The 15,920-nt window shown below is 38.4% G+C and overlaps 1 protein-coding gene across 1 annotated transcript in view; it reads left to right on the top strand.

The window, feature by feature from the left end:
* The window catches only part of babam2 (BRISC and BRCA1 A complex member 2), a 91,896-nt gene that overhangs the window by 70,446 nt on the left and 5,530 nt on the right, over nt 1-15,920 (top strand). The window contains exon 8 of the mRNA XM_037695415.1: nt 12,685-12,784. Coding sequence (XP_037551343.1) covers nt 12,685-12,784 — 100 coding nt within the window. The remainder of the gene's footprint in view (nt 1-12,684; nt 12,785-15,920) is intronic.

Here is a 15,920-nt window from a genome sequence, read left to right as displayed (position 1 = left end):
ATATACACACACACACTGCATCGCCAAAAGTATTTGCTCAACCATCCAAATTATCAGAATCAAGTGTTCCAATCACTTCTATGGCCACAGGTGTATAAAATGAAGCACCTAGGCATGCAGACTGTTTTTACAAACATTGGTGAAAGAACGGGTCGCTCTCGGGAGCTCAGTGAATTCCAGCGTGGAACTGATAGGATGCCACCTATGCAACAAATCCAGTCGTGAAATTTCCTCGCTTCTAAATATTCCACAGTCAACTGTCAGCTGTGTTATAAGAAAATGGAAGTGTTTGGAAATGACGGCAACTCAGCCACAAAGTGATAGGCCATGTGAACTGATGGAGCGGGGTCAGCGGATGCTGAAGTGCATAGTGCAAAGAGGTCGCCAACTTTCTGCAGAGTCAATTACTACAGACCTCTAAACTTTATGTGGCCTTCAGATTAGCTCAAGAACAGTGTGCAGAGAGCTGCATGGAGTGGGTTTCCATGGTCGAGCAGCTGTATCCAAGCCATACATCACCAATTGCAACGCAGAGCGTCAGATGCAGTGGTGTAAAGCACATCACCACTGGACTCTAGAGCAGTGGAAGTGCTTTTTCTGGAGTGATGAATCGCACTTCTCCATCTGGCAAGCTGATGGACGAGTCTGGGTTTGATGGTTGTCAGGAGAACGGTACTTGTCTGACTGCATTGTGCCAAGTGTAAAGTTTGCTGGAGGGAGGATTAAGGTGTGGGGTTGTTTTTCAGGAGCTGGACTTGGCCCCTTATTCCAGTGAAAGGAACTCTGACTGCTTCAACATACCAAGACATTTTGGACAATTCCATGCTCCCAACTTTGTGGGAACAGTTTGGAGCTGGCCCCTTCCTCTTCCAACATGACTGTGCACCAGTGCACAAAGCAAGGTCCATAAAGACATGGATGGCAGAGTCTGGTGTGGATGAACTTGACTGGCCTGCACAGAGTCCTGACCTCAATCCGACAGAACACCTTTGGGATGAATTAGAGCGGAGACTGAGAGCCAGGCCTTCTCGTCCAACATCAGTATGTGACCTCACTAATGCGCTTCTGGAAGAACGGTCAAAAATCCCCATAAACACACTCCTAAACTTTGTGGACAGCCTCCCCAGAAGAGATGAAGCTGTTCTAGCAGGAGATGGAGAGGGAAATCTTTGCAGTCTTTGGGGAAGCCTGGAAGTTTGTTGCAGAGTTCACTGGTCGGCTGCTTCGCTTTCATCGTCCGTGAATTTTGTCGCATTTCCAAAATACTGTACCGCAATTTTACAAACCGGATTCTAAAAAAGTTGGGACACTAAACAAGTTGTGAATAAAAACTGAATGCAATGATGTGGTGGTGCCAACATCTAATATTTTATTCAGAATAGAACACAAGTCACAGATCAAAAGTTTAAACTGAGAGAATGTATCATTTTAAGGGGAAAATCTGTTGTTTCCAAATTTCATGGCGTTAACAAATCCCAAAAAAGTTGAGACAAGTCCATTTTTACCACTGTGTGGCATCCCCCTTCTTCTTACAACACTCAACAGACATCTGAGGACAGAGGAGACCAGTTTCTCAAGTTTAGAAATAGGAATGCTCTCCCATTCATGTCTAATACAGGCCTCTAACTGTTCTATCGTCTTGGGCCTTCTTTGTCGCACCTTCCTTTTTATGATGCGTCAAATGTTCTCTATAGGTGAAAGATCTGGACTGCAGGCTGGCCATTTCAGTAACTGGATCCTTCTCCTACGTAGCCATGATGTTGTGATTGCTGCAAAATGTGGTCTGGCATTATCTTGTTGAAAAATGCAAGGTCTTCCCTGAAAGAGATGATGTCTAGATGAGAGCATATGTTGTTCTAGAACCTGAACATAGTTCTCTGCATTAGTGGTGCCTTTCCAGACATGCAAGCTGCCCATGCCACAAGCGCTCATGCAACCCCATACCATCAGTGATGCAGGCTTCTGAACGGAGCATTGATAACAACTTGGGCTATCCTTGTCCTCTCTGGTCCGGATGACATGGCGTCCCAGTGTTCCATAAAGAACTTCAAATTGTGACTCATCTGACCACAGAACAGTCTTCCATTTTGCCACACTCCATTTTAAATGACCCCTGGCACAGTGCAAACGTCTGAGCTTGTGGAGCTTGCTTAGAAATGGCTTCCTCTTTGCACTGTAGAGTTTCAGCTGGCAACGGCGGATGGCACGGTGGATTGTGTTCACTGACAATGCTTTCTGGAAGTATTCCTGAGCCCATTCTGTTATTTCCTTGACAGTGGCATTCCTGTTTGAGGTGCAGTGACGTTTAAGGGCCCGGAGATCATGAGCATCCAGTCGAGTTTTACGGCCTTGACCCTTACGCACAGCGATTGTTCCAGATTATCTGGATCTTTTGATGATGTTATGCACGGTTGATGATGATAACTTAAAAGTCTTTGCTATTTTATGCTGGGTAACACCATTCTGGTATTGTTGCACTATCTTTCTGTGCAACAATGGTGGAATTGGTGATCCTCTTACCATCTTGGCTTCTGAGAGACACTGACACTCTGAGAAGCTCTTTTTATACCCAATCATGTTGTCAATTGGCCTAATTAGTGTTAATTGGTCTTCCAGCTGTTCGTTATATGCTCAATTTCCATTTTACAGCCACTTATTGCTACTTGTCCCAACTTTTTTGGGATTTGTTGACACTGTGAAATTTTGAATCAACATATTTTTCCTTTAAAATGTTACATTTACTCAGATTAAACTTTTGATCTGTCATCTATGTTATATTATGAATAAAATATTGACATTTGCCATCTCCACATCATTGCGTTCAGTTTTTATTCACAATTTGTTTAGGGTCCCAACTTTTTTGGAATCCGGTTTGTATTTTACACTTCTTGTAAACAACCGTGCTCTTGTTAAGCTCTGTCTTCCCCCGGAACATTGCAGGATCTGAAATGATTTTTAAAGACGAAGTAGCGTGTTTAATCGCGCTGTCTCCCTCCTCCATGCTAGCAGGCTCCATTCAGATAAAGGGAGCTGGCTAACTAGCTTGCTGTATGGTGGCGTACACGGCTCAGTTCTACAGCAGCTGAACGGGGAGTAGGAGCGGAAAAAATATAAAACTTAATTGCATTTTAAAATCGATTTATAGACCTTTAGAAACTATTCAGAATCGCCAGGACTATCTAGATTCATAAAAAAAAATCGATTTCTTTCTGCTCTCCTTATATATATATATATATATATATATTTATGTGTGTGTGTGTGTGTGTGCGTGCGTGCGTGCGTGTGTGTGTGTGTTATTTACTCCATCCATCACTCAATTCACACTTTATAAGTTTTTAACTCTTGTCCCCTCAGTCATTTGTCTCGACTCCCCCGCCCTCACCCCTCCTGTTCTTCACATGTGCACCTCTCGTCTCTTTCCCCTCCATCTTTCTCTGCGTTTCCATCACTTCCTCTCGTCTGCTGATCCCTCTGGCTGATCCTCAAAGGGAAACTCGGAGAGTGAGTGGGACTTAAAAGAAAGAAAAGCGCTGCGCTCTCACCGGCAAGGTCGTCCCTCGCTCGACTGAAACGCACCAAGAAAAAAATATAATAAAACAATGTTCATTTTCTCTTCCCTTCCACCTCTCTACCGTTTTCTCTCTCCATCACTCCTGAGTTGTTTGATATATCACTTTTGCTGTCTTTCAGCTGGAGCTCGGATCCGAAAGCTCTGAACGCAGTCGTAAGCCCCCTGAGCTACAGTGTTATACCTCTATCTATTCCCTCTTCTTCTCTTTTTTCCTGCTCTCCCTGCTACTTGTTCTTCCTCTGTCTTCAAACAGATCATCACTCTAATGTTTTCAGCCCTTCAGAGCCACGTGAAGGAAAAAAAAAACATGCTGAAAACCCCAACAGACACCCACGTTTTTACAGATAATGCGGAATGTGTATAGATGGTTCCACAAGCTCGTCTCTCTGATGGGACTTTATTTGCTTCGTTTTGTGTAGACGCTATCGATTATGTGCTGTAAAAAGCTCTTATTCTGTAGGTGCACAGATGCGCCTGATTAAGATTCAGTGTTCATTTGTTATGTAATATTTTACAGGAGGCCTGGAAGGAAATGTGCTGTGAAAAGGATGGTGTTGTGCTGTGTAGCTTTTCCCTCCCGACTCATTTAAAGTAGCTGCTAAATTCATGTAGACGTTTAGAGAGCATCAAAAATGTGAGGTTTTGGAGGCGTCTCTACACTTAATTTGTTGTCAAGCTAAATCAGGTCCTGAAGTTGTTTTGGTGTGGAAGTTGTGGTATTGTTGGGTGTAAAATTATAGGATTTTTCTATCCCAGTGGGACCGAATGATCCTGGATCAAGTGGGTCAGTTGGGAGTAGGTTGACTTGCATTTTTATGCAAAAAAAAACAAAACAGTTTTTGAGATTTTTTCAAGATAAAGATCAAACGCATATCTCAGCTGGATCTAACAGTTGCTGAGGCTTTGTTGTAAGTGATTGATCACAACTGTTTGTGTGGTCATTGTGGTTCTGTCTGGACCTAGTTTGCTTTTCTTCAAAGTAAATATGTTTGTTTCTGTTTTTCTTTTCCGCTGTCACCAACTGCCTGCTTGATGGCTATTCATTGCGCTTGTGTTTAAAATCATGCTTTGCAAAGACTTTTTGTTTTGTGTACAATTAAAATCAAATCGAAATCAGACTGAACTAATGAAAAACTCTAAAACTTGTTCCAAGAGTAGCTGGCCTCTGCTGTCTTATGAACATGAATGATTTGGTCAACAGAAAAGTAAACTGTATTGAGATTAAGTAGGAGTGGGGTATTTCACAAATTATTGCAAAGCACAATGTATGCTCTTTTTGGATAATGGTATGTTGCAGCAGTTCTTCAGGGATCAGTGAGCAGCTAAAGAAATGTAAAACTTACATTTGTCAATAATAAGGATTAATACGTTTTTGAGACAACTTATCTCCGCCCCTTTTAGACCTTAATAATTTCATAAACTTTAAAGCAACTTTAAATATGAACATAAATTAGCATTAAAAGAAACACATTTTCTTATAAAAGACACCGTTGAGAATATTCACTGTGGTGTTGTAAGTTTAAATATTTGATCAATATACATTTGAGCAGTTTAACAAATTTACAAAGCTTAGAAAAATCTACTAATTCAAATGTCTTTAGTAATGATTGAGTTCCCTCTGCGGTTCGCTCATCTGCAGTGGTGGAGAAAGTCCTCAAACTCTGTAAGTAAAAGTACAAATAAACAGACAAAAATGTACCACATTAATGTTTTTACTTAAGTAAAAGTAATTAAGTACTTGCTTTTAAAAATACTTGAAATATTAAAAGTAAAAGTACTTGCTGAATGTATTAACTAAATGCAATGGTCTACAATATCATTAAGTGTTTACCGTATGTATATTTTCTGTAATACATTACATACACAATACTGTAATACATGTTGAGTCATTTTAATGAACAATGCTGCAGATTATAGATGTTTTTATTGTGTTTACTCTGTGACACAGTTCACGCTTGGACTTGTGATTCTGTGCATCAGAATTTCAGGGATGACATGCAGAGTTAAATGCCATTAAGCAAAATAAAAAAGAGGACCTTTGATAGTTTTTATTCAATGTAAAGGAAAATCAATGTGTCATTTTAACTGCAGTAAACACATTTAAGTACAAGTTGTTTGTCTGAAAAAAGGAGCATTAGACCTAACAAAGGAATAGACTCGGATCAGTTCAACTCCAGTTTGTCATCAACTCTATTTAAAATACTGTCTAGTCAACCTTGTAATGGGTCAATAGTGAACAATATTTTAACTTCCTGACGCCATTTTCAAAACATGGACCCGAGTGTCGAGACATTTGGAGACATCTCTTGTTTCCTAACATAATGAACTGACACATTTTAATATAATAAGCAAGAATTTCTTGTTCAAGTTCGGAAGAAGTTGGTTTTCAAAGTTTTTTGAGTCCAGTCTGGCTCTTTTGGAAGAGAGAAACTGTCCTGCTGTACTGAGTAGTCTTTCTATAGTCTTTCAATAATCTTTTAGCTCTTCTTGAAGGAAGGTCTAACGTTACCTGACCATTTTGCAGTGATTCAATGGACCAACTCCCCTCTCGCCATTGATTACTTTCAAATTAACAAACAAATCAAAAAGCTACAACGTGAATGAAACTTGTAACTCAACGCATTATAGAAATGTAGTGTAGTAGAAAGTGCAGATACTTGATGTAAAATGTAGTGCAGTAAAAGTCAAAAGTACCCACATTGAACTCTACTTAAGTAAAGTACAGATACATGAAAAATGTACTTAAGTACAGTAATGAAGTTCTTGTACTTAGTTACATCCCACCACTGCTCACCTGCCACCACTAAATGAATAATTTATAAAAATCTAAATTCAAAAAAGTACTTAGTGACTTAAATGTTTTTTAAACATGCGTGTTGTCACAATGTATTTGCATAAACCTTAAGGTACAGACTGAGCATGCACCAGATTTGTGCAGAGTGAATATCCCCTCCAGCTGTTACCTGCAGCAAAAAAAGTGCTCGTTAGCATGGCTCATTGAGGTTGTACCTGTGATAATGAAAGATTAGAGTAAGTAATGAGTTTGTGTCCCTGCAGCTTCCATCAGATTCTCGGTTCTTATTTTTGGCTCATCGTAAGAAGCCCTTATGTACAGACTTTGATTTCTTGTTAATTTCGAGCCTCCTTTGCCGAGCGTTTCCTATCCAGACTTTTTTGCTCTTTTTTTTTTTTCACTCTCACTTCTCGTTTACCTGATTTCAATGTGCCCATGAGACGAGTTGGATACATCTCTCCTTCCCCCAGAAAACCTGCTGCATTGCATAAAAGAATCGAGTGGGCACCGTCTCTGCCCCCAAACCAGATTTAGGAGCCCAGAAAAATCAACACAGAGAGACAGTTTTAGGCTGCAGTGCACTAATGTCTGTGTATCTGCATTTGCCTGTAGGTGCCTGTGTGTGTGTGTGTATGTACGCCTGTGCACACACATGCCTCCCTGCCGATGTGTGTGCATGTGACTGTGTGTGGGTGTGCACTTTGTGCGTCCCTTCTTCAGGGTCTGTAGAGGTGTTTCATGGCCTTTGAAAATCTCTGCATTTCAATCACATAGTTTTTTCAAGGTTTTGTGAACATCTTGCCACAGTCAGAAATTGTCAGTCTGATAAAATGAATTTGCAGCTAACTCGGAAAAACAGACTCGACAGTGCCGACTTGTCAGTTGCAGACGCCTCTCGTGCACGCCGCTGCCTCTTCCTCCTTCCTGTCTCCTTGAAGACTTGGGCTTTATACGTTTCTCTGTAAATCTGTGTGAAAGGAGTTTTGCGATGCAGCTTTGTTTTTGAAAGCGGTGTTTCCTCAGCATGCAAGCGTTCTGAAATCACAGTAAACATGCAGGATTTATATTGTTTTTGAAGCTGAAGTCAAACTATTCATTCCGTGCAGCTGTTTTTGTTTGGAGGAGGAGTCCAAATCGTAGTTTGGCTTTTCAGGTTGTTGGTTTAAACATGTAGGAGTCACCAAATGTTTAAAAAATTTTTTTTTTTTTTTTTTGGCTGCTCCCTTCTTCAGGGTTTGCCACAGCGAACTAACTCACATGAAGGTTTGGCAATTGTTTTTACGTCGTATGCCCTTCCTGACGCAACCACAGACCATCGAGCTACCACAGCCCTCTGTGTGGAGCAGAGAGCTGACATCTATGGCACCGGGGGGAGCAGATGGTGGGGGTTGAGGGCCTTGCTCAAGGGCCAAGAATGGCACAAATGAGAGTAGATGCAGGTGTGGGTACTTCACCATTCCCACCCACATTTTGATGTTGTCGGTTTGGGGAATTGAACTGGTGACCTTCCGATCACAGGATCGCCTTCTCTAACTCCTGCACCACCACTCCCCCCACCAAATCTTGCAAAAAATACTAAATAAAATTCAAGGAACATAGAAGCAGAAACTCCATACATGCATAATTTCATACATTTGTATTGAAACTGTATAGAACAAAAATGGATTTGAGTAAATTCTTAAATTTTCTGAAACTTTTTTAAAGTATATTTTACTGTCATTTAAGACTCATGTTCTGAAAAATATGAATGTCTAAAACATTCAGGGGGTCGTCCTTAAACATCTAAAATGTCACCTACTTTTTTTAGTTGCTGACATCATGTTTTAATATCAGTCTGTCAGACTGGTAAAATGAATATTTATATTTGTATTTTACAAATAGAAACATAAAGACGTTTATTCATCATTCATCATCGAGGCTCAATGGGATTAACCTGTCTAAATAAAGACTGAAAATCATCAAACCTTACAGTGTGCTTGATACTATTTGTCTGAGATCTTCCTCAAAAAGTATGGCCTTGAGCTCATTTAACCTTGACTTTGAATTTGAAATAACTTGAGCTTCACAGCAAACAAATTTTTAAAGGTCTTAAGAGCAAGTGTCCAGGATCTACTTGAGAGCTGGTTGAAGTTGCATACAATACAAAATTGTTGCTCTGTTGGGCAAACTAAAAATATACTTCAGAATATAAAAGTTGTGCCCGAAGCTCATCTTAATCTGACGTTAATAAAAAGTTGCTGTTAGTAGGAGCTGCGTTGTTTTTACTGCTGATAGAGGAGAGGTCACAGAGTTCTGTAGCCAAAGGCCAAAGGTGCCTAGTCCAGTCTCAGAGGAACCACAGGATTTATTTTGTGCAGTCTTCGAGCAGACTTTACAGCCTTCTAGTCTTTTAAAAATTATGAAGGCAATCAAAATGGAAATGTTGCTCCTTTGAAGTTGCATTTGAATCCCCAAATGGTTCGTCTTGGTCTCATCTTTCGCTTTGATAATGAACTGCTGCCCTCGTTCCATTTGAGCATTTAGCCTTTCTACTGCCCTGCTGCTATACACACCCATCCTGTTTTTTCCTCTTACACACACAAACAAACAGCTTCGTCACCATTTACCTGAGTCACGGAGGATAATCTCTCCATTCGATGAAGTCACAGGCAACCCTGTCACTGTAGAGCATGAGAGTCTGTGTGTTTACATGTACACAGTCTACTGTAAATATGTCATGCAGTAGGTTGGATCGCTCAAAGGGTTCGAGTTAAGCAGCATGTCTGCCTGATGACTCCAGTCTGTGTGGGTAGTGTTGAGAGTGGTGTCACCAGTGGAGACAGAAGCAGGGACTCTTCAGGGTGCCACTTACAGAGTAAAACACCATTATGTCTCCATTCTGAGTCCACCCACAGGAAGCTCAGTTTAAAGCACTTCCAGGGAGTCTGAAAACACTCATTAACGAATGCACTGCTTTTTAAGGAGCAGTATATTTATTCCTGTCTTTATTTAGTTAATTTAAATCAATCTTGCGTATGTGCATCTACAGATATTGTAAAATATGATAATTTAGTTTTTAAAATAGCGTTTTTCTCCTTTATTGTTTCATATAATAAATCATGATTATCTCAACTTGTATCAAATAATATAATTGATTTTTGCAATAATAACAGTAAGCATGTTCTGTATGACATTATCAATCGCTCACATCATAGTGGAGGAATTTTGACCCACTCCTCTTTACAACGTTGGCTCAGTTAATGGAGGGTTGCATTCTGTAAAGCTCTCTTAATGGTCCACCACAGCATTTCAGTCAGGTTGAAGTCTGGACAGTTATATTATTCTTTTATTTTTCAGCACATTTGCTGCTGTGTTTGCAGTCGTCTTGTTGCATGATACCATTTAAGATAAGTTTCAGATGCACCTTGTTGATACAAGGTGGTGGTTCTGATGTGTTGTTTGATTTTCTCCAAAGATGCTGCTGTGCTTTATGAGCAGAAATCTCCACTTTGGTCCTCTCTGTCAAAAATACATTAGAGTAGTCCCTCGCTACTTCACGGTTTGTTGTCCAGTCTATCTCAGTTTTTCAAAATAAGATTGGGCATGACACACAATTGGCTGATTGATGCATGAGCCGCACGATCGGCATGGATTTTTTTTATTTTAAATTAATTATTTTTAAATTATTTAGCACCTGCTACACATTTGTGCAGCCCAAACCTGCAGAAAAAGCTTACTCCTGCAACTGATCAGCTGTTCACCATGCATAGCAGAGAAGTGGGTGTGGCCAAGCTTTAGACTTTAGAAACATTGTTTATAATATTGCAAGAGTATGTAAAGTGTTTAAAACATATATATATATATATATATATATATATATATATATATATATATATCTGAGAAGTTCTGAGGAGACACCAAAAACCAACTGATTCCAATAAACAGCAACAGCATTCCCACATTGTTTCCACTATAGAGTATGCTGTTTGTGGGAATCAGTTTGTTTGGCGTCTTCTCAGATTTGAAGAAGTCCTTTGGATGAAGGATGAAGGACGAAACATCTCAGCAAAAAAAGAAACTGTCCAGATGAACTGACTGAACTTTGTTGGATTTTTACCTGGATTAATGAGCATGGATTTTGGCATTTATATAATTTTATTTTTTTATTCTTTCTTACCACTCAAAGCACTTCTACACTATAATTCACTTTAACACGCATTCACGCAGATTGGTGGCAAATCTGGGTTCAGTGTCGTTGCTTGTGGTGAGTTGCAAAGTGTTGATTCGTTTATAGAAGATCAAACTGAATTTGGATGTAGAAAAAAAAAACAAGTGATTGAGTTACATTTAATTAAATAATCGTGAAGGTGTTCTCTTTCTGGAACTTGGTCTCAATTACTCAAATGCTGAAGTCCTGGATGTTTGGACATGTTTGCTGATTTTAGTCATCCTTTGTTCACAGCATTTTCAAGAGTACAATCTAATACATTCAAAAAGCATTACTTTTGTTCAGAAGCTTGCCACTGACACAAGCGAGTGACGAAAAACACATAACCATCTATTTTGTGCCTCTGTCTGCATTTCCATCTGAATGATGTGGCGCTATTCTTAGATATGTGGGAGGATAGATGGGCATCATTTAGATTTTCATTTTCAAAGGCTTTTCTCCTCGTGGCTGTGAGCCATTTTCAATCGACCATTTGTTGGTGCACAGAATAATGCTAATTATGTGCACAAAGCCTACTGTAAATGGTGGCTTTGGAGTTCTTAAGAAAAGGATTTTGACAATAAAAAAGGCTTCATGACATACCCTGCTTCCCTGTGAATAGGGTCTTATTAATATTCAGCTGAACACCAGTTAATACCAGCTTTAACACCACATATTGAAATCTGTGTAAAGCATTGTATCTTTACTTGATTTTATCAACTTAAACTATGTGTAGACACTGTTGTACATGAAACAGTACTTCCAGAGTTATCTTGTTCTTATAATCCTGTTAGTACAAGTGTTTTTTTTTTCTTTTTCTGTTGACCATGTTTGAACTCTGTTCAAACTCTTTCACATAAACAGTTGTGGTTTAGCTCATACCAGTAAGGAGGATTTCATCAGGAACTGTTGCACCTTCCCTGCAACTCCCACTGCTTTTCATCGGAAATGGAATGTTCAATCTTGTGATATTTTTCCTTTTGTTTGTCAGCTTGTATCTGAGCAAATGTGAAAAGTATTTCCATGCATGATGACAGTTTCCAGGCTGTTATTGGTCAAGATGATGTAACAGGAAGCTGGTAATCACTGTTATATTTCCAGTTTTTCTGTAAACAATTCATTAGATTTTCCAAACACCAGAAGACCAGAGATCAGACAGACTTCAACATTTGAGATATGACTGGATGATGTATGTTTAGGAATTTGCTTAACAAAAATGAACTCATGTTTTCATCAGAGTAATTTTTTTTTTAAACCAAAGCTTTTTAAGTTGGAGAAAATGTCAAAAAGTCTCATTCATTTATAATAATATATATATGTTTTTTTTTTATTAAATTAACTAGAAAAAATAATTTAAAAAAATATATTTGTTTTCTGAATGTTTTATCTGGGCAGCTTTTCTAATAAATATGTTCTGGAGAAAAATAAATGTTTAGATAAAGTTTGGATGGATGGATGGATGGATGGATGGATGGATGGATGGATGGATGGATGGATGGATGGATGGATGGATGGATGGATGGATGGATGGATGGATGGATGGATGGATAAATACAATACAAATAGAAAACTATTGGATAACCCCCCCCACACACACACACACACACACATGCACGCACATACACACGTTCTGTGTCTTTAAATGAGCATTTATAGCAATAAAGCCGCCTTCTAAGACTTTTAACCCGTCCTTAGGGTATTCCCTCTGTTTTGCCCCAGATCAGAAAAAAACGAGGGAGTGACTACGCCGGTTGGTTAGTCACTGGGGAGCTGCAGCAGCAGATTTCCTGATTAAATAAGCATGCGCTAATCACTAATGTAGCTGTGCTGCGGGATTAAATCAGAGAGATGTCAAAATAATAACAGAAGGAGAATGAAGAGGTTGCCACAGGCATGACTCAATCTTTGAAATTATATGTTTAATTCTTCAGATCAGGTAAATGGCGTCAAATATTAATGCGCTCCCAAGATTTGTTTTGCTCTGTAGTTAACATTCATTTCCATGAAGTCATGCACAATCTTGCACTTGTCCTGAAGCCATGGAAAAGTCTCAAAATAGATACTATAATATATAGTTTAACGTTATAATGAGAATTTCCAGGCTTTATTATTTCTTTTGTTTTCCCTGACCAGTGCTCTGGGAGGCTCTTCTGCACTTCATATCCCTGCATTTCCCAGTGGAGGATGCCTAATTGATTATGTCCCTCAAGTGTGTCAGTTGCTCACCAACAAGGTAAAATTGCTGTTGTTTATTGTATCTTGTGTGAAAATATATATATATTGATTTACACATTTGCATGCCTTTATGTAAAGGTATTTCAGGTATGTGAATAATTTCTTGTATTTGTAATCCATCAAAGCAAGCATCCACTGAAGGACATCTTGTGTGTGTGTGTCTGTTCTTGCACGTGTGTCAGTCGTATGCAGCGTGGGCGTCCTGGCCAGCCTCCATAGGCTGTCTGAGTGCTCTTTGGCCTCCGCAGGTTGACAAATAGATATGCAGTGTGGACACGGTGTAATGCAGTTTCCTTAAAGGCAAAATACCCATCCCCCCTCTATTCCATTTTATACACAGAAATCCTCCATTTCTTCTTGATTTTTCTGACCAGCAGAGAAACCTTCTCCTGACTGTCCTCAGTATTTCTGGTTTTTCAAGTCAGAGCCGCTCCCTGCACTTCTCTGTAAAGAGGCCCAGAGTATGTGTGTAGGATGGCATGTTGAAAAGTGTTGTCAATATCAGGTAGAGGGAGAGAGGCTTGAAAAAAGGAAGGAGGAGTTCAGCTTTGTTTTAGAGAGTAAGCACAAAATGTTCAGAGTTAAAAACATTCTGACGCTCATCGCTCCCATTGGTTTCAGTGAGGGCCAAGAGCTTAAGTCAGGCGGTGTTTGCTGAACTGCTGGTATTTTTTTGTTCTTTTTTTGTTCTTTTGCAAAGGTTTGGCTGGCTTGTGCTGATTCTATTAAGTAATAACTCAGAGAAAGAACATTATGAACTGAATACATTTACACATCTCTGCATTGACAGTTAACTGACAGAGGTCAAAACGCAATTACAGTAATTGTAATGCCCTAATTCTAAGTATAAATTAATATTTCACCATGCTTTCTTAAAAGTATAAAAGCAATTTGTTAAAATATGTTCTCTTTGACACTATCTGCAGAAAATTTGCTTTTTGTTCCAGGATAACAAATCTGAACTTTCCTGCCTGAATATTTTATTATTTTACTTCATATAACAAGAGATCAAATATTATGAGCTGATTTTAGAATTTGCAGACCAGGATGATCAGATGGAGTCAAGTGAGACACTGTTTCCAAAGTAAACAACAATCAAACTGAAGTTTCTAGTATTTAGCCAACATGCACATTTGTGCCACTCCCAAAGTATCTGAATTGTGCTTCAGAAATTTTTTGTTAAATTAGTTTTATTGCTCAAGCTGTTCTGATTGAGTTAGATCAAAATGCCTTTCTTTCAAGTACTTTGTTCAAAAAGTGTCATTAAAGTAATGATGTATGTTTGATGTATGTTTCAAAATAAAGCTAAAACATCAAGTTAATGTAATTAAATTTCAAACGCAAAAACACCAAATACCTTCTGCAGTAGTTCATTGAATGCCATAATTAAATGAGGCTCTACCAGTACTCTCACTTCCACTACATTCTGACTTGGAAATATAACACCTAGACTATTGTGAACACACTATTTGCTTCAAGATACATGTATATTTCAAATATAAGTTTACCAAGAACACATCCCTGGAGAACCTCGCTATATAAAGAAGAAAAAACTTTTGCATCCAAGGATGTGCTAATGAACTGTAATATAAAAAAGTTGATTTATCCCATTCCTAAGGTGCCTCATATCACGATTAATTGAATGAATAATTTGTTGTATTTCAAAATTTGTTAACAATCAGAACCCAAAAATAGCTTATATTAGTATTATTATTATTACAGTAAATTGACCCTAAACATGACTTGGCAAAAGAATCTGGTAAGACAAAAGAAAGGCTTTCTCCTGGCAGCCCTTCAAAAAAAGTCATACTTGTTCAGCTTTTTTCAAATTGTCCTGTCACGAACCTCAACATTTAACATGTTATGTGAGGTCTGTAGAGTCTGAAGTGGAGCTCTTGGGTTTTCTCTGAGTATTGTACAGTCTGACAGTCTGACCTCTAGGTAATGTCCACTCCTGGGAAGACTGTCACCTGTCCTAGATGCTTTCTCCTTGTTAATAACCTTTCTCTCTGTAGAACAATGCACTCCAAACTGTTTGGAAATGGCTATTTCGATTTGTATCCCATTCTATATTTTAATTGTGAGCAATTAATGAAAAAGGCGATTGCAAGGGGATTGTGTTTTGTCGGGGTTATTAGAACAAATAATGTTAGAGTTCCATCTGCTTCAGAAAACAAACATGTTATTTAGTTTAATTAAAGTTCTTCTTTATCATAAGAATAATGGCTAGAGCACAGCACAATGCATGAATCAACCAGGCTGATTAATCTTGGTCTCATTTTTACTGTACACAAAGAAAAGAGCAACAAGCTTTGTGGTTGTTCTTCTTAGAAACTGAATAGCAAACTCAAGAGTGATTCATTATTTATAATATGTGGAATCATTTTTTTAACTTTGTATTTTTTCATTAACTTGTCTAATTAAAAAAAAACAAATGATTTATTCCTGAAAACAACTGAAGTGTGTTTTGATGCTGATGATGTCCTGTTCTTTTTGTAGCTTTAAAATAAACAAGTTTAGTCCCTTTGTCACAAGTCGACTTGAAATTCATAAAGTCTTTATGAAATCTGCAGTATGTTCTTGTCAAAATACAATAAAATTACAGTATATAGAAACCCTTAGTGGGATCCTTTTTATTTATATATTTTTTACAGTATTTTAGTTTTTAGCAATAGCTGTAACCCAGTAACCCTTGTATAGAGCTTTAAAGTGTCCAGCCTCAGCATTACGTTATGAGAAAAGTTTAGGCACAGTCTTATCTTGAGTCGTGAATTGAAGTAATCCATGTTATTAAAAAAACAGCAATACGAAGTGTGAGGAACAACACAGCCAGCTGAGAGGTTAATAACCAATCACTCTTAACACCTCAAGCAAAACTGTCTGCATAAAGTTTGAGCTCCATGGTTGAAACAGAAAAAAAAAGAAAAGAAAAAAAAGAAAAATCTTTTATTTCCTAGGTACAGTGAATGCAACATGGTTTGAAATTTGGTTTGGGACAAGACAAAGATGAGGAGTGAATTTTTCCACTCCAATCTGGAATGAGACATTTTCAAACCCAGAGACATTTTTAAATACAGCAAATATATGCTCTGAAACAGGACATATATATATATATATATGTCTTTCTATATGGA

The sequence above is a fragment of the Nematolebias whitei genome, chromosome 21, assembly GCF_014905685.2.
Source record: "Nematolebias whitei isolate Nwh7 chromosome 21, NemWhi1, whole genome shotgun sequence".
Lineage (NCBI taxonomy): Eukaryota > Metazoa > Chordata > Actinopteri > Cyprinodontiformes > Rivulidae > Nematolebias > Nematolebias whitei.
This window is presented reverse-complemented; position numbering and strand designations above follow the sequence as displayed.